The 17,750-nt window shown below is 39.0% G+C and overlaps 3 protein-coding genes across 5 annotated transcripts; 1 reads left to right on the plus strand and 2 right to left on the minus strand.

Annotated features, from left to right (window-relative positions):
• Nucleotides 1-547: 547 nt before the first annotated feature.
• trpv6 (transient receptor potential cation channel, subfamily V, member 6) lies at nt 548-7,948 on the plus strand. Of its 2 annotated transcripts, XM_039805779.1 has the most exons (17): nt 548-1,962; nt 2,141-2,288; nt 2,412-2,509; nt 2,601-2,723; nt 2,966-3,106; nt 3,264-3,362; nt 3,502-3,677; nt 3,788-3,934; nt 4,035-4,114; nt 4,239-4,374; nt 4,737-4,823; nt 4,913-4,989; nt 5,075-5,240; nt 5,486-5,552; nt 5,686-5,954; nt 6,040-6,146; nt 7,360-7,615. In XM_039805779.1, exons 2-17 carry the CDS (start codon nt 2,158-2,160, stop codon nt 7,613-7,615), a joined length of 2,160 nt encoding a protein of 719 aa, XP_039661713.1. In that variant the 5' UTR covers nt 548-1,962; nt 2,141-2,157. The 2 variants fall into 2 exon arrangements, with proteins under 2 accessions (XP_039661713.1, XP_039661712.1); XM_039805778.1 differs by having other exon boundaries at nt 548-2,288; nt 7,360-7,948.
• si:dkey-26c10.5 (uncharacterized protein LOC563797 homolog) lies at nt 7,900-13,658 on the minus strand. 2 transcript variants are annotated; one of them, XM_039805780.1, is made up of 7 exons: nt 13,510-13,658; nt 13,168-13,266; nt 10,585-10,689; nt 10,186-10,314; nt 9,347-9,498; nt 9,138-9,235; nt 7,900-8,406 (listed from the first exon to the last, which is right to left on the minus strand). In XM_039805780.1, exons 1-7 carry the CDS (start codon nt 13,586-13,588, stop codon nt 8,295-8,297), a joined length of 774 nt encoding a protein of 257 aa, XP_039661714.1. In that variant the 5' UTR covers nt 13,589-13,658; the 3' UTR covers nt 7,900-8,294. The 2 variants fall into 2 exon arrangements, with proteins under 2 accessions (XP_039661714.1, XP_039661715.1); XM_039805781.1 differs by lacking the exons at nt 13,168-13,266; nt 13,510-13,658 and adding an exon at nt 10,769-10,954.
• Nucleotides 13,659-14,273: 615 nt separating this feature from the next.
• Nucleotides 14,274-17,519, minus strand: zgc:92606 (uncharacterized protein LOC100000242 homolog). The gene is made up of 4 exons (XM_039804694.1): nt 17,430-17,519; nt 17,085-17,163; nt 15,273-15,391; nt 14,274-14,710 (listed from the first exon to the last, which is right to left on the minus strand). The coding sequence occupies exons 1-4, from the start codon at nt 17,517-17,519 to the stop codon at nt 14,645-14,647; spliced, it is 354 nt and encodes a 117-aa protein (XP_039660628.1). The 3' UTR covers nt 14,274-14,644.
• Nucleotides 17,520-17,750: the final 231 nt, after the last annotated feature.

Genomic DNA, 17,750 nt, shown 5'->3' on the forward strand with positions numbered 1-17,750 from the left:
ATGCTGAGGTACTTTTTTTAGAAACAAGTTGATTTACAGAGAGAACGGGTTGAAATATTACACTGGCAGATTTTTTATTTTACTTTATTTGACTCAATTCCAGACTTAAGTAAAGGATCTGAATATTTCTTTTATCACTGAGGATATCAAATGCTGAATTATAGAGAATTATGAGAATAATCTTCCATTTAATGTCATTGTGCGGACAGAAAATAAATGGCAATCGAGAAAGATTGAGAGTATGGAAAGTTTAGGGGTTAAGTTAAAGTTTGTGAAATGAAATTTAGTGCTTTTATGCCAAACGGAAGAACATCGAAGTCAAATTTCAGCCACTTAACCTTTGAAACCATTTTAGTGTTGTACTGCACAACATGGCTCATGGGATCACTGCACCAAGTGCCTCTTCATTTACCATTCTGCAAAACTATACCCTCTTGTTATGATGAATGCATGTTGAACCCCTTGAAAATATGTTGTGTGTGATGCTTTTGTTTTAATAATGATAATTGAGCTCTATTGTGTTAAGTCACTCTCAGGATCTGTCATACATGTACCAGAGATGTCTGTAATAATTGTTTGCTGTGGTGTCCTGACTCAAATTAACAAAGTGTTGTGAAAGAACTGCTGGTACGTATGTCCAAAAACAGTAGACATGCAAACCACAAAATCATGTTTTTATGGTGTTATTGTTTCTTTATAAAGACATTCACAGAGTGGAAACCACCGGTCTTTAAGACACTACTTAAAGATGGTGCTCTCCGTCTGGTAAACAGCTATTATCTTCACAATACTAAATGACGGCCACATCGGCAACCATTATCAGGGCCTCCTATAGAGTCTTCCTGAACCCTGTTTATCCTGTGGTTGACCACCATTTATTAGTCATGACCCATAAATAGTGCAGCAAAATACCTGCAACGCTACATCAGATAACCAGAGATGTTGTAAAAGTTGACTGATTCAGCAGTTTACAAATAATTGTGTGGAAATGAAATCTGGTTCAGTCGGATGATTTTTTTTTTTTTTGCCAAATGAACTCTCCTGGAATAAAGACTGATCATTTCACAAAATTAAATGTAGCATATAGCTTTGTTTTCTGCATTGAGAGGTAAAGTGACATGATGTTTCTAGCCTCCAAATTATCATTATGGTCTTTGTAATGTGGCAATTACCGTGTTTGTGATCATTCCTGTTGACACATCAATGGTGCTTAACATGTTAAATCATTGTGAATGAAACTAGTTTGTGTTTGTACAAGATGTTGGAAAATCAGACTTAATGTCCATAAATTACTCCACCAAACAATTCCAGTTTCACCTGGAGAAATCGGCCCACTAATAGAACTAAAAGAAATGCAGCCTGGACAATTGTGCCGAGGCGTTAATATTAAGTTTAAATTAAAAACCTGCGTTCAGACAAACAAACTTTCTATTTCCAAACAGGTTTCCTTTAATGGTTCACTAGAAACAATGACAGCAAAGTGTTTATTGTCATGATGTTGCCAAATTGTCATAGTGGCCATGCAGGTTTTGGTGGTAGTTGGTGGAATGCAGATAGGCCTGGTGATAACAGTGAGATATACTGGGATTAGGTACTAGACCATTGTCACTTCACTTTTAAGGTGACAGAATACAGCCGGTAATTTCACATCGGCATGATAAAGTGAGTTGAACCTTAAAGTGCAACTTTCCCTGTGGGATTGCTGACCTGCGGTGAAAGTCTACCTGCTCATTACCGACTCACTCTCGCTGTCTTACCTGTCCACTGTTCACTCATCCTCCCTCTCCCATTCATTCTCAAGCCCTCCACATGTCTCCTCCCTCTTTGCTGAGGTCATATATAACCCAGCAAGGGTTTTCACTTCTCCTCAGGGACATTTTACAGGTGTTGTCTCCAACTTTGACAGAGTGTTATGACCGAGGATTTCAAGAAGTTGTGGAGCAGCACTTGTATTGTTTAAGGGTGAGATTGAGACACATTCTTATTTTTTTGTTCATTTGTTTTATTGTACTTTATTTTGAAAACTGTATAAAATAGTTCATGTTAAGGCCTTTATGAAGCCTGTCTGATTGTACACTTTGTTCCATTGGTATGTTTTTTTTAATTCACTGCTTCTCACTCTTTCATTTGTCTCTTCCAGTCAAACATCAGGTGTCAATGTCTCCGTCTCTGGCCAGATCTGCTCCGAGCGAGCTCAACCATTGGTGGAGCCAGCTGAGGTTTCGTCTTCAAAACAAGAAAGGATGGAACGAGATGTTGGATGAGACGTTTCTGCTCCACACAAAATAGTAAGAAACTAATTTTCCACTGCTTCCAACAATGAATTAGATTGTGTCTAAATTAATTACATGCAGGTGTAAAGCCTAGTCTGTTTAAATTGAATACATGTGTTGTTTTTGTCTGTCCCTCAGCATAAATGACATTCCTCTCTTCTATGAGGCTAAAATGAACAGTGTCGGCTCCATCAAGAAACTGCTGAGTTGTGCGTCCACTAATATCTTTGAGAGAGGTAAGGCCCTTTGCTGTGAACTGTGAATGTTGTTATTTCAGAGTAGTGCAGTGTCAGTTGTAATGTGTGAAATTGTAATCCTCTCACTCAGGGGCTCTTGGTGAGACGGCACTTCATGTTGCTGTGATGGCTGATAACCTGGAAGCTGCCATGGCTCTGATGGACGGAGCTCCTGAACTCATCAACGAGCCTATGACATCCGAGCTCTTCCAAGGTTGACACACAGAAACTTACAGACACAGAAACAAGCACAAACATGCATTTTAGTGTACGTATTGACATGTAAACTTATCAGCTTTATGGTAACTAAGAAAATGAGGTAGAATTTATCAGACAGTATAAGATAAAATATTAAAGATGTAAGAGGATTGAGGGAAGTTTAACCCATTCAGTTTCTTGTGTTTTGTACTACATCACTTCAAATATGGATGTATATCTCATTTTCTTTTGTCTCAGGTGTTACTCCTCTCCACATCGCTGTGGTGAATCAGAACATCAATCTGGTTCATCATCTGATCAGTCGTGGGGGTGACGTGGCTACACCTCGAGTCACCGGTCTGTACTTCAAGAAGAGGATAGGAGGACTCATATACTGTGGTAAACAGCATGCTTACTGTAAAATTGGGTAATGGGGTGGCTTTAGCCACAATGAACCCCATATTGCTTCGAATGAATGTGTATGCAAAAATGTATGTATTATGCGAAGTGACACAAAAACAGATGGTGTTTTTCAAAATGTACATTTGGTCAACAGGTGAGCACATCCTGTCTTTTGCTGCGTGTGCTGGGAACGAGGACATTATCTCCATGGTGATCGACGCAGGGGCCAGCACCAGAGGCCAGGATTACCGTGGTATGAAATACGTCTTCTTGTAGGAGAGTTGGAGAAGAGTACAGCCTTATTTTGATATTTTGATTATTAATGGCCTTCTGTTCGCTCTTCTTGTTCCTTGTCTACACTCTTTTTTTATTCCCTTGTTTTTCTTGTTTAGGTAACACAGCGCTTCACATTTTGGTTCTGCAGCCCAACAAGACTATTGCGTGCCAGGCCATTGACCTGATTATGGCACGCGATGCAGAGCTGGACCAGTCAGTGCCACTCGACATGGTGCCCAACAACCGAGGCCTTACGCCTTTTAAACTGGCTGCCAAAGAGGGAAACATTGTGGTGAGTGAAGCCCTGGGGGGGCTCACAGTGTGAAATCCAAACATGAAAGGTGGAGCAGATTATTTCACTAATCCTATCCTCACTGCCGAGATTCCCTCTGTCTCTTTCAGGCGTTTCAGCACCTGGTTAATAAAAGGCGTGTAGTCCAATGGAGTCTGGGCCCCCTGACCTCTAACCTGTATGACCTGACGGAAATAGATTCATGGGCTGACGACATGTCAGTGCTGGAGCTCATCGTGGGCGGTCACAAGAGAGAGGTACAATACAAGATGCACTGTATTTTGGGGAAAATAGTGATGAATGATGTTGATGTGAAGCAGAGAAGAAATTAAAAGCTGATTTTGTTTTGTTCTCCAGGCAAGAAGGATACTGGAGTTGACTCCTGTGAGGCAGCTGGTCAGTCTGAAGTGGAACCTGTATGGAAAACATTACTTCAGGTAAAGTTTGTTATCTGTAGTCAAATATCTGAACCGTACAAATATCCAGTCTTTTAACAGTGTTTTTATTTCTTTTATTTCTTTGTCTTTTTTTCGTTTTTAATTTCTTTTTTTCCTGTGTCAGGCTGCTGCTGTTCCTGTATCTCCTGTACATCGGGACCTTCACACTGTGTTGTGCATTTCGCCCTCTGAAGGACGCTCCGGAGAACTACACACAGTCAGAAATGGACAAAACCATCCGGGTCCAGAAAACATTTCATGTGTGTAAATTAGACATTTTAGTGTGACCACATAATATTTTTTATAACTAACTACGTAATACTTTAGTACTACTATGTACTTTTTTACTTCACTATATTTATTTCACAGCTATGTATATATATATATATATGTATATAGTATTTGTCTGATATATATATATCTATATTCCCTTATATATATATATATCAGACAAATACTATGATCTACAAAAACTCTACTTTGCTCATAGTTGGACCGTATCTGTTCATATGTATACTGTGCATGTGTAAATATCAAACTGTGCACCTGCATATGACATGTAGTCTAATAATAATATGCTTTTAATATTAGTACATCTATATTTCCTCTCTCCATGCCTCAGGAGAGTTATGTGACACATGAGGACAACCTGCGGCTGGTGGGTGAGATCATCAGCATCCTGGGAGCTTTTGTCATCCTGTTGCTAGAGGTAAAATTATGAAACATGCTTTATCTTCATACATACTGTGTATATGTATATTGCACTGCCACATTCACCTGTACTCCCTCTTCCAACAGATCCCTGACATACTGAGAGTGGGGGCAAAGCGCTATTTTGGCCAGACAGCACTGGGAGGCCCCTTCCATGTTATCCTGTGAGTTGAAAACTCCATCTTAGCAGTATAATAAAGCTCACTGTCCTGAAATACCCTTTAACCTCTCTGTTGTTGTTTTGACCAGTATCACCTACGCATGCCTGGTGGTGCTGCTGTGTGTGTTCAGAGCCTGCGAGGTGCAGGGAGAGGCTGTGGTGATGGCAGTGTGTTTAGTTCTCGGGTGGAGCAATGTCATGTTCTTCGCCCGAGGTTTTGAAATGCTCGGCCCTTATGTCATCATGATACAGAAGGTAGGACTCAGTCACAGTGGTGCATGCTAGTGGAGCTCATGAGTCATGTAGAAATAGTAGTTTGTTACACGCACACTGACACACGCACACACACACGCACGCACGCACACACACACACACACACGCACACACACACACACACCTGTACCGAAATGTTTTGAAGCAGATGTATTCAGTTGTTTTGGTTTTTGAGGTTCACCTATTTGTGTTTGCAGACTGACCTAACGTGTCTCATTTCCCCCTAGATTATATTTGGAGACCTGACCAAGTTCATGTGGCTGAGTTTCATTGTGCTCATTGGTTTTTCCACCTGTGAGTATATTCTGGGCGACATATACAAACAAGCATTTAACCCTCACGCAGCTTGTGAGATAAGAAATTCTTGAAATAAGATAGTTTAGACTTTTCTACTCTCTCACATACTTTAAAAAATTTTTTTTCTCAGCCCTGTGGGTGGTGTATATGACCCAGGAGCCTGAGTCCATTCCTGCATATCGCTCCTTTCCCATCACCCTCTTCTCCCAGTTTGAGCTCAGCGTGGGCCTCATAGATCTGCCTGTGGACCAAACCATCACTACCCACCCGATCGTCTACGTGCTGCACTGCACCTTCTCTGTTGTCTCCTACATCCTTCTTCTAAATCTACTGATAGCTATGATGAGTGACACACACTGGAGGGTGGCCCAGGAGAGAGATGAGCTCTGGAGGACTCAGGTAACTACAAACACACACACACACCATCATTATCATGTCCCTGTGCATTACTGTCATGGTCACAAGCGGTAATGATGTTGTACAGGTGGTAGCCACAACGCTGATGCTGGAGAGGCGGCTGCCCCGCTACCTGTGGCCTCGGCTCGGGGTGTGTGGGCTCAAATACGGTCTGAAGGAGCGCTGGTATCTCAGGTAAGACAGTACTGCAGTAACAGAAACAGAAGCTTTAAAGCCCCTGGAAGTCCCGTCCACTTCAAACCATAGAGAAGAGCACAGTCAAAAACACGTACGGAAATCTCTCATGTGAAACAACAAAAACGTTTTGATAGAAAATAATGTGTCCATGTGTCCCTATCAAAAAAAGAAAAGGTTTCCAGGTTTTAAAACACCCTTAAATAGATATATAAAAATATATTGTATCTGGAAATTTCAGTGCAGTGACAACATTTTAGGCTTAGTATTTTTGCTCACAATCACATAGAGAGAATTTTGTCCACTGACCACAACCTAATTGGTCTTTAATGCAGCCACAAGTCATGTTGCGGTGTGAGTAAGAAGCCCAACTCTCACTCTTGCAGATCCAACATGGCAGATCTATTATTATCACACCTCCTCCATCTAAATACGGACTGCATCAGCTTATCATGTAGGTCAGAGGTTCTCACATTTTTGTCAGCCAAGGAGCCTTAACAAGATAGAGAATATACTAGGGAACCCCTCATGTATGTCCCTTGGAGTAATTCAACGTAGTTTTTATTTTATTTATTTTTTTACACTTCTTTGTTTAGTGAAAGAACCCAAGAGAAATGTATTAGAAAGATATTAGACATGTATTAAACATATTTGCAGATTGTAAGAGTTATTTGTTAGATTAAAAAGTAATGCATGAACTATTATAGATTTAACATTTTAAATATTTGTTGAACTATGTTGACGCCTTTTGTAAAAACAAATGATTATGTCATAAATGAATCTATTTAAATTAATAATTTTCACGGGCCCCCTGGCAGAGTGCCACGGACTGCACTTTGCATTATGGGAAATGTAGTCATCTCTAAAGTTTGACCCATATGAGTGATCAAAAGTCAGGATATCTTGGCTTCTGTGGTTTGGTTTGTCTCTTACGACTCTTCCAACTTAAGGGAAGCGCTATACCAAATTACTGGCTCACCCTTTTAAACATCATGTTGATAGTTCACATATCTAATTCTTATCTAGTGTTTTAAGCCATCAATCTGCTAGGGACTGCAGATGAAAATTAGCCTGCATGGCTAAATCTAGCACATTTACATGTTGGACTTTGTGCTCATGTTGATTAATGTGTGTTGTCTCTTTTAAATAAAGAAACTAAAAAAAAAACATAGTGAGAGTATTTGAGTGCCATTTCACTCTTCTATCTTTGCAGGGTTGAGGACAGAAACGACCCAATGTTGCAAAAGATGCGGCGTTACGCCAAGGCTTTCTCTAAAGACGAGGAAAAGGAAAAGGAGGGATTGGAGAAGTCTGACACGATAAAGGGGTCCATCTCAGGAACCCCCAAGCTCAGACCTAAAAACAATGCGAGGTCTCTGACAGGGTGGCAGATGATTCGCCACAGCGCTTTGGGTTTGGAGATGGAGCAGGAAGAGCCAGAGGAGGACCAGGACATTAAATATGTTTAGGAAGAGATTCTGCCTGAGCCTGAAGAGCATTCTCTGAGCCCTTCCTTCATCTTACAGTCCTGAACATATAAAGTACACAAAGTGTTTATGAACATACTTGCAAGACGAGGACTCAACCGACCCAATCTGTCTATACATTCAACTGTGCAATTATTCCAGCAGTATTATGCTTTAGAAAAGAGTGTGTTATTTTTTTATATAAAATAGTAGTAGTATAGTATAAAACTGTAGCAGTAATATTTGCTCAGCTAATATAAAGTGAAACAGACATTCAACTTATTATGTATTTGTATGAATTTTTTTAATATCAGAATAAAACCTTGTTGAAACAAACTTACTGGCCCTCATTTGTGGAAAAAGTCAAACAGCAGTTTATAGAATCATAAGAGTAAAGTACCCTAAATAGTGCTTATAAGCTTAACTGACATGTTAGAATACAAATAAGTCAACACAATGCTACACAAAAATATAATGTATACAATAAAATCTGACTAATAATTTCATTCAAGTGTTACACATAAAACTATAATCTAAAAAGCTTCATTGTCTTTCTTTGCTGGATATTACGGATTGAAGTGTGAAGTGGAAAGAGACATGATTATAAATGTTATGGAGGATTTGATGCTTGTTGACAGAGATTGGTTTGCTCATTTTTCTGTTAAAAAGGAGACAGAAGTTGTCAGAGCTGCACCTGACAGATGAAGTAGGTGTAGTCTTTGCAGGAAGCTTTGATCCAGTTCTCATTGCTGAGGATCCCACAATCCCCCTCTAATGGGTTGTCTGCCCAATAACTGCAAACAAAAGTAAATAATATTGACTATTATATTGTAATCACAGGACATTGTGGTTATTAGTTTTTATGACACTTTTTTTAGGTATACCTGTAGGCTACAATCTAATCCAATTCAATACAAGAGTCCTTCCATAACAGATATCTGAATTTTTCAATTCAATTGCATGTTTTAGCATTAAGGTTATAGTTCACTATAGTATAGTGGTGGTCAGAGGTGTTTCTAATATTTTGACCCCTTAGAGGACAAAAAAATAGAAACACCTCTAAATATAATGCAGTAATAGTACAACATCATCTTGAACTATGACCTCAGTAATAAACACAAAACTTACAAAAGCCGAACAGACCGTACAGGTGTACCTAATAAAGTGGAATAGAGTGTATTTTTTTTACTGAAAGTTTCAACTACATAAAGAGCAATTCCACAAAAAATTTATATTTTGCTTGCTCTTTATGAATTGACAAAACATAAAACTGGCACATAATTACAACTAACCCACCCTTATGTAATCTAAAAGATAGATAGATAGATATATAGATAGATAGATAGATAGATATATAGACAGATAGATAGATAGATAGATAGATAGATAGATAGATAGATAGATAGATAGATAGATAGATAGATAGACAGATAGATAGATAGATAGATAGATAGATAGATAGATAGATAGATAGATAGATAGATAGATAGATAGATGATTAGTCGATTCATTAATCATTCATCACCTCTCTCGCAGCACAGTGTTGTTGACCCAGGTCCATGTGGCTCCTTTGTGTCTCAGTCCGATCCAGTATTGCATTTTCCCTTGCTTTGCCAGAAAACTCTAGAAGGGAGAGCACCATTGACATTTACAAAAAATATACTGTGCCAAAATCACCATTTGTAATGCATGGTTATACTTCATGGTCAGGGAACAGATTGATATCAGATCCACCTGAACTCTCTGGCTGGTAACAACAGCCAGATCTCCTCCTTTGGCGATGCAGATCTTCTGGCTCTCGTCCCAGCTCCGCCTGAAGGTGGACAGGAAAAAACACGACCGGTCTAAAGTCAGCCACCCATCAGCGCACTGCTGACAGCCGCGATCTGCAAGGAGAGACGGATCAGGGCAGAAAACAAAAGGTCACTCAAATGTGGACTAAAGCATTTACTTCTTTTCTGCATCTTTAATTAGCTTTATGTTTTTCCTTATTGTTTTAATTACATTTTATTCCATTATGTTCTGTATACATGCAGTGGACGACTCAGGCTGTCTGAGTAGAAGGGGCGAAAAACTATTAAAAGGCTACCAGCAGCATGTGGTGGGGGACCAGCGTGCAGAGAGTTTTCTTGCATGTAGAGCAGCCTATGGCACTGCATCACGTTTTTCTCCACTGTAAGGGCACTTCATTCAGTTTTCTTGCACATTGGCCCACCACAGAGGGCACTTTATAATGTTTTAACTATAGGGGCATCCAAGAGCACTGCACATACTGTACATAGACTGTTTGTAATCATATAGCACTTTCAAATGATTTTTGTCTAAATCATTAGACAAAAATGATTTAGACATCTGATTTCTATTTAATTAAACGTTCTCAGTTCTCTAAAAAACAAGCATGTGAACTAACTTCCTCTGTTGCCTGTTTAAAAAACTATTTGTGGAAGCAGAACTGTCACCAGAAACATTGCGATTAAAAATAAAGTATGATTTGTTTGTCTTTTGATTTAGATGCTTCTTTGGCTTGTGCAAGGTTTTCTACCATGCATTTTTCTACCTGGTATCACACTCACATTGAGGTTGAATGCTGGGGAAGAGAGCCTGGCACTCCTCGTGGCTGCATGTTGGAGCAAATGGAGGACTTTGTCTGTCTATTCCTGTAGCTTCCGCTCTCTCTGGGCAGACTGTGGAGCCAGTTTGGACTAGAAAACAGAGCACAGTGGGAGGAGTTATAAGGGAAAAGAATGATGCCCCCAGGCTGCAGCAGAGCCACACTTATCTTCCTGTATCATTCTGTTATTAGGAGCAAAAATGGAACAAAAGCAAAGCGATTTCTTCTATTTCTGCACTCCCAGTGATACCTACAATCCTTTCATGATCTGCTTTGGTGCTACAAACCGATTCTAGACAGTATTTTTTGTTGTTGTTGTTTTTTTACAGTTTTGGCATGATCCATTGCTGCAGATACTCACGTTTCACACTGAGGATAATGACGACCAGCAGTAGGACCAGGCAGATTATGGTGAGGAACAAACATGCAGCACGGTACAGACGTGTGTTTCCTTCAGCCTGTTTGCCTGAAAGACATCAGCCTGATGTTAGAAAGATATTTGAGAATGAGCACAAACACAAACAACCATCAAGGCTCTTGCCTACCTTTTCCCCCCTCCAGTTCAACAGATAACTTGGACTCGGGTGACAAGTTTTCACTGGCATCATCTTTTTTGTTCTCTCCATAACTGCGCCAGAATTTGATGTACATGGCGAAAAGGGTCCTGGGATTTGTGATGCAGCTTGTTTACCCTGTCCTGCTCGGTCTGCCTGTCCTGCTGACTCATGCCTGAGTGCTTTTATAAGACGCCCCCCTCCTCCTTCCTTGTCTCGTTTCCATGGAAATGTGACATTCACCGATTCCTAAATTATTCATGGGGCACAGTGTTCTGCTTGTCCTTCAATTTCCAAAACTTTTATTGTGTCTCTCTTCGTCTCTTCCTTTGAGAGTGAGTGTGTGAGAGAGTGGCCGACAGATACTGTATAGTTACTGGAGACATGTTACCCAAAACAACAGATAGGATTTGTTTCCTGAGGTCATTTCAGGCGAGTGTTTGTGTCGAACACAGTTCACAAACAGAACATAGTCATTGACACAGAGCTGAAGCTTTAAATATGTCATTAAAGTTCAGGGCTGTGTGTAGAAAGTCAAACTGGGCCATAAAAAACACAGAGCTTGTTTGGCAACAACAAGCTCTGTGTTTTTTATGGCCCAGTTTTTATGGGGGATGAAGCTAAAAAACAAAGACTATTTCCTTGTAGAGAATGGGGCGATAATTTCACTCAAACTTTTTAAGGTAAAGATAATAAATTGTGACATAGTAGCTTTAGTGTGCTTTATTTATAATCACTATTAGAATTAGAGGCTTGTTGTTCAAAACGGAAACACACTGCTGTGCTATTTTTCTTTTTTTCAGTTTCACAAAACAAAATAGATAAAACAGACAGTAAAGTGAATACATATAAACAAATTATTTCATAGTAGTGATAAGAAGCCTAATGTATATTTGTATTTGTTTCTTTGCATGTTTAAAGCTATAGTGCGTAGTGTCTGTCTCCCCCATGAGGAATTCTAAGTAATGACCATAGACTGTTAATATTAATGTAATAATAATATTTACAGTCAATGGTAATGACAACAAAACTGCCGGCGCATCCAGATGATGCACGCCTTCTGTAATCGCACACCACCCCCACCCATCTTCCGCGCAGTTGCTACGTAGCCAAGGAGGACACGGAGGATTAAAAAAACATGATGGACTCTTCAGAAGAGGTAATTATCTTCACTCGATTTCCTGCGCCCGAAAGACGCCAGACACCATTTTCTAAACACAGCCATGCTGAGAAATCCAGAGAGAGTTGTGTGGAGCTGAGTCTTAATTAGCTTTGTATCAACTCATTTGGCAATGGCTTGAATGTTAACGGACATTCAATAATATCTAAATTTAACTTAACATGCTTATTTTAGACAACGATGACTACTAATGTAAACTTGATTTGTCTACTGCACCAACGTACTGCTTTGTGTTAATACAACTTGAACTGTTAAGTTAACGATCTTATTATGAGCCAATGAGTCGAACAATAACGGGCATTATCACTGTAATAAAGATGTTACAGTTGATTACACTTTTTTTCCCAGAATCGCTGATTTACAACTTATGCTTTTATTTTTGTTTTAATCTGTTTTATGAGAACGTTTTTGTTTTTTTATGTACAGCAGCATGGAGACCATGATGATGAAAACACATTTCTCAGCAATGTAGGGGAGTTGATACAACGCCCTCATATTTGTTTGTTTTACTTCAAATTGTAATTTAGTGTGTGGGAAATATGATGAAGCAGTGTTAAAACAAAATGTGTTACAGAACACCAATGATCACCTTTTCTTTCCAGAAAGACAAGCAGTACTTAGAGGCAGAGGTGGAAAAAGTGTTCAAATATTTTACTTAAGTAAATGTCGTAATACCACATTGTAAAAAATACTCCTGCATTTAACAACTTATTTAACTCATTATGCAGAAAGCAGATTTCAGAATCATATACTATATTACTGGATTATAATTAGTGATGCATTAATGTATAAGCATCATTAATGTTGCAGCTGGTAAATGTGGAGCTAATTTCCACGACTTTATATACTGCTGTGCTGGGTAGTCTAAACAATTATGATACATCATAATGTATTAGGATAATATGTTGTGTAAACATTCTCAATCTGCAAAGTAACGAAAGCAGCCATGACAATGTAGTGGAGTTTTAAAAAGTACAATATTTGCCTCCAAAAGGTAGTTGAGTATTCAGTAGCATACATGGAAATACTAAAATAAAGTACAAGTATTTCTTGAGTTTTATTGTTATTTATTATTTCTTTTTATTATTATTACTTGAGTAAATGTACTTACTTCCACCAGTGCTTAAAGGCATTCTGAAACATGCTGTCTTTGGCGTTTCAGCTTTAGGCTATATCAAACACATGCATTTTACATTTATACATTTTGTACCTGTTTTTGTTTTAACCGGAGCGCCACCAAATAAAGCTTCTGAATAGACATCCTCAGACAGATTTTTCAGTTTAGAGTAGTGGCCTGGTTCTGCTTCCTCTAAAGCCAGGCAAAGACACAGACAGACATATGTTACCACACATCTGGAATTTGCTTTTAAATATTAAATGCATTCTGAACTAAAATATAAAATATCTTAATATTATCTTTTTAAGTGTTTCATAAAACTTTGTGGAAATATTAGTGATAAAATTTTTTTTTGTGTAAACCGGTATATAATATAAGCTTGTATTTTCTACTCTTATTATCAAGTGTTACCTGATTAAATTAAATGTCTTGTACCTTCAGTTTTGACCTCCAGCACTGGTTCACTTCTTTCCCCCTCTTTAATGATCTCCTGCATCTCCATGGCTCTTTTCATCTGTTTCTCTAACTTTCGATTTTCTGGGGAAGTCTTTCAGACCCAGCTAGTCATCTGACAGTTGAGTTATGTAACCTTTTATAATGCAGCCTGAATTGCCTGTTGCAACATTTTTTTATTGTAATAAGTTTAATAATTTATAAGTCTGTAAAGGTTTCCAGTGACTCAATAATCGGTAAACACAGAACACTTCCTCATGAAGATTTCTCCTGTCTTTGTGCTTCCCCGCCTAAACGACATACAGAGTACAGTGGCTTTGGGGGAATGCGCTTTGTGTGCGTACATATAGTCTCAACATGTTATTTAAGCATTGTTATGACAGAGTCTTGATTCAAAGGTGCAACTCAATACTCAGTGCAAATGTATTGCTTGTGTGCTTATGTGCTGAGGTGTTTTTTTCCTGTTCCCACACTGTACCCCTATTCAGGGGCATAGTCTGGGAGTTGCCTTTTTCTCCTCGTCTCTCCTCATGTCATGCTGTATTTTCTTCCCAATTATATGTGTATGTACCTTGTAAAGCGCTTTGTGATTTATATCTGTGAAATGCGCTCTATAAATAAATGTTACTTACTTACTTACTTACTTACTTACTTCAATATGTTAATTTCATTTCTGCCTTTTTTTTATTGACATCTAAAACCACGGGAGTGGCAGATACAGACACATAAACACACAGAATCAGAAATATATGGATTTTCATCTTTATTTTCCACAAAGGTTTATGATATTAATTTACAAAAAAACTATTTGCATTAAATACAGCAGACTGAGAAAGATTATGAGAGATCTGTCAACATAATTTCAATAACTTCCTTTTGCGATCGATGCATTCATTCTTTCTTTTCACCCCTCGTCTGTTCTAAAACACATTATGCTCTCCCCAAAATAACGACCCCTCTGCCTTGTGCGAAGCATTTCTTCCACCATATACTGTAGTTACTTATCAAAACTAATATAGAGAATAAAAGTGATGTGAAGCATTACAAACAGCCTTAACTCTTTATCCCTCTGACAGTCTCATTCTCTCTCTCTCTCTCTCTCGTCTTTTGTCCTCCCTCAGGCACCGTACACACTCTCATTACTGTAGGTCATGTAGAGAAACAGGTCCTCTTCATGGTGCTCCTGGAACACAACAAGGCAAGAGAAAAATTAATAATTCAGCATGACAAGTGTACTTGAGAGTGTGCACATGGGCTGACACACCCACACTAACCACAATAAACTGCTCGATAAGATAAACATAAGTACTATGGTTTTATATCTTCTTACCCTTAAACAACATCAACATACACACAAAGTGCTTTTTTTTTTTTAAACATGCAACAAAATACGGGTTCCACTTTCAGAATGACAAAAACAAAAGAGTCCCGATTTTTCTTGCATGGGATTTCTGGCACGCCATTTGTGAGATCAAGAAAGCCGAAGCAACATTGCTGTCTAAGCAGATCTGTCGGGCACAGTCTGTGAAGACATTTTTGGTATGTCGTGTCAAGAGGGGAAGGCTGAACATTTTTTTGTGTGTAATCTGAAACTTTGCATTTATGTAGCCGTGAGCAGGCAAACTCACAAATAGCTTCAGAAGAGGATGGTGAACTGCTAATGTAATGTTGAATAGGTTTGTTCTGGTGATGTATGTGTTGGGGAGGATCCTTATTTGAACATGTGTCCGTATGGGTGCGGTTACCTCATATACAGCAGAGAGAGGGGAGCTGGATGGGGGGAGGGAGTTGTTGACGAAGAAGAAGAGTGCTTCCTCTGGTCTCAAAGACACACGCTGGCGGATCAGAAAGCACAACTGGCCCACTAAAAAATGAAGGAGAGCGAGAAGGTCAGCGAGGGTAACGTTCATTTCATATGAAGAGGAAGAAACCAAGCAAGTGTGGGTTATGACCAAGTCACTGCTCTGTTTTGAGACAGAAAACAAAACAGGTGTACTACTAAGGAAACATTTATCAGATTCAATCAGAAAGACAAAACAACTACAAACAGTGATTTGCACTGTACAGTTTTACTTTGCAGCTTATTGTCTGGCTATCCAATCCTTTTTTAGAGCTGACATTTTGACTTGTCCTAGCAGCAAACGCACAGGTGGAATCATAGATGTTGGAAGTAAGGGTGTGGGGGGTGCGGCAGCACCCCCTATCGACAGCACCAAACTATTTATTTATTTTTATAAAGAATTTACATAACTTTTCTGAATTTCATATTACCTTACAACATAAATAATATATGCTTTCATACCTAATTATGGGATTGTCAGATTGTCTCGACATGTGCACATGTACTTTTTTTTTATTAATATAAAGGGTTTTGTTAAGTGTTCATGATTGATATGAGCTGAGCTTTCCATAAGCGTCGGCTGCCGGCCAAACAGCCTCATTTAAGTCTAGCCGCTACTTGATTGCATTCATTTTTGATTCTAATAAAATACTTTTGATGAACAAGTTGCGATTCACTATGCATAAACATTTTAAAACCACTATAGCTCCCGCTTCAAACCAATGTGAGTGACGAGACACGAGCCTGTCTGTCTGTCAGTCCCTCGGCAGGACACGCAGCTGAGACGCTGCGTGTCCTGCCGAGGGACTGAGCGGAAAATCGTCTTCAGTGTTTTGATTACTAAAAGAATTGATGACAAAACACTTTAAGAACTGCATTGATGACAAAACACTTTAAGAACTGCATTGATTGCACAGACAGGGAACGTCCTCATTACACGGGCTACTTCGTACACCGGTGGCAGCAACTCGATGACTGCACACTAAGCATTAACAAGTCCTCTGAAAATGCTGCATTTTATATAGGCTATAGTACGACACAAAATAATAAGTCGAGGCCACACAAAAATATTTTCTCTATCTGTGATAGTTCCGGGGCTCCAAATAGACGCACTGCAAAAACACACTTAAACAGGCAATGTTGTCAAAATCCTGTTTTATAAATAAAACATGATGTCATAGAACTCCCTGCAGTAGCTTAATATGAGTGAATTTATGTTTCTAGTAATATGAAAGCCTCCATTAACCATCAGTGGCATGGCTTGATAAACCTTATATTGAAGGAGTCAATAAACAAATAATAAATAAGGTGTATTTTAAGTTTTGATCTGCCAGGAATAGTTGTGGCTTTAAAAAGCTATTTACAGACTGTGAGGGCTAAAACACACAAAGCCTAAATCTTCTTTACAATAATTCACTACACTACATTGACAATCAGGTATCTGCAAACTCTTTAAAATATGCAAATCTTAAGATGAGTGTATATGATGAAATAGCATTGTGTATACATGACAGAGGCCCCCAGACCTCCCTACCTATCCTTGGATGGTGCATCAGCATTAAATTACCTGGCTGTCCAAACTTGATTTGGTCTCGTCCAAGTCACAGTTGTTTTGTTTAACCGATAAATCAGCCAGGCCAATACATTGAGAGATTGCTAGATGTCAGAGTTATTTGAGAGAGAAAAACTGGGTTGGGCATGTATTTGTGTATTTCACCTGTTAGATCTGAGGGCACTAGATATTTCTTCTTGTCCAGTTCAGGAGCTCGTGACCTCGGGGCCCTCTCCACAATGATCTGGTAACAATTTATAAAAAAATAAATAAAAAAAAAGAGTCATCAGTCGTCTCTACCAGAGAAAGGATGTGTTCATGTGCCAAAATCTAAACAACAAATACATTCAAACTACTTTACAGTTGAAATAAGAGAAGAAGAATTGGCTTTAAATAATGGTCTAGATGTCTTGGATTATGAAACATACCTTCCTATTCGAGTTGAATTGATAAAAGGTCACTAACAGTAAATATAACATGTTATTAGAAAATTAGCCAGGTCACACTGACCGGTATCTTGTCTGGATGCTTGGCCCGAACTCTCTCTCCCTCTGCTCTCCTCACCTCAAGTGCTACTGAGCGCTGGTACTGACTGCCCATCTGAAAACAACACAAGGAAACAAACAACACAAGGAAACATGAAGTCCCTCACAATAGCATTATTTACCAAGCAGACAAAGGAGAAAGAGCACTGGCTGACTTCACCAACCAGTGCACTCAGTCAACAAAAGATATTGGCCGCCTAAAGAGCAAAACATTGTTAACTGCAAGATGAGATGCAGGCCTCTTTTAATCAAGTGTTTTGTGGAGGCCATATAGGGGCGGCCGGTA

The sequence above is a fragment of the Perca fluviatilis genome, chromosome 7 (genome assembly GCF_010015445.1).
Source record: "Perca fluviatilis chromosome 7, GENO_Pfluv_1.0, whole genome shotgun sequence".
Lineage (NCBI taxonomy): Eukaryota > Metazoa > Chordata > Actinopteri > Perciformes > Percidae > Perca > Perca fluviatilis.

Coding starts and splice junctions, on each gene's coding strand:
- zgc:92606 (XM_039804694.1), bottom strand. CDS start 17,519: ATGGGCAGTCAGTACCAGCGCTCAGTAGCACTTGAGGTGAGGAGAGCA. Junction 17,164..17,429: donor AGCATCCAGACAAGATACCG/GTCAGTGTGACC, acceptor AATTGTTACCAG/ATCATTGTGGAGAGGGCCCC. Junction 15,392..17,084: donor AGTGCCCTCAGATCTAACAG/GTGAAATACACA, acceptor TTCATTTTTTAG/TGGGCCAGTTGTGCTTTCTG.
- si:dkey-26c10.5 (XM_039805780.1), bottom strand. CDS start 13,588: ATGAAAAGAGCCATGGAGATGCAGGAGATCATTAAAGAGGGGGAAAGA. Junction 13,267..13,509: donor GCTGGAGGTCAAAACTGAAG/GTACAAGACATT, acceptor GCCTGGCTTTAG/AGGAAGCAGAACCAGGCCAC. Junction 10,690..13,167: donor TCCGGTTAAAACAAAAACAG/GTACAAAATGTA, acceptor GATGTCTTTCAG/GCAAACAGGCTGAAGGAAAC.
- trpv6 (XM_039805778.1), top strand. CDS start 2,092: ATGTTTTTTTTAATTCACTGCTTCTCACTCTTTCATTTGTCTCTTCCA. Junction 2,289..2,411: donor TTTCTGCTCCACACAAAATA/GTAAGAAACTAA, acceptor TCTGTCCCTCAG/CATAAATGACATTCCTCTCT. Junction 2,510..2,600: donor CACTAATATCTTTGAGAGAG/GTAAGGCCCTTT, acceptor CCTCTCACTCAG/GGGCTCTTGGTGAGACGGCA.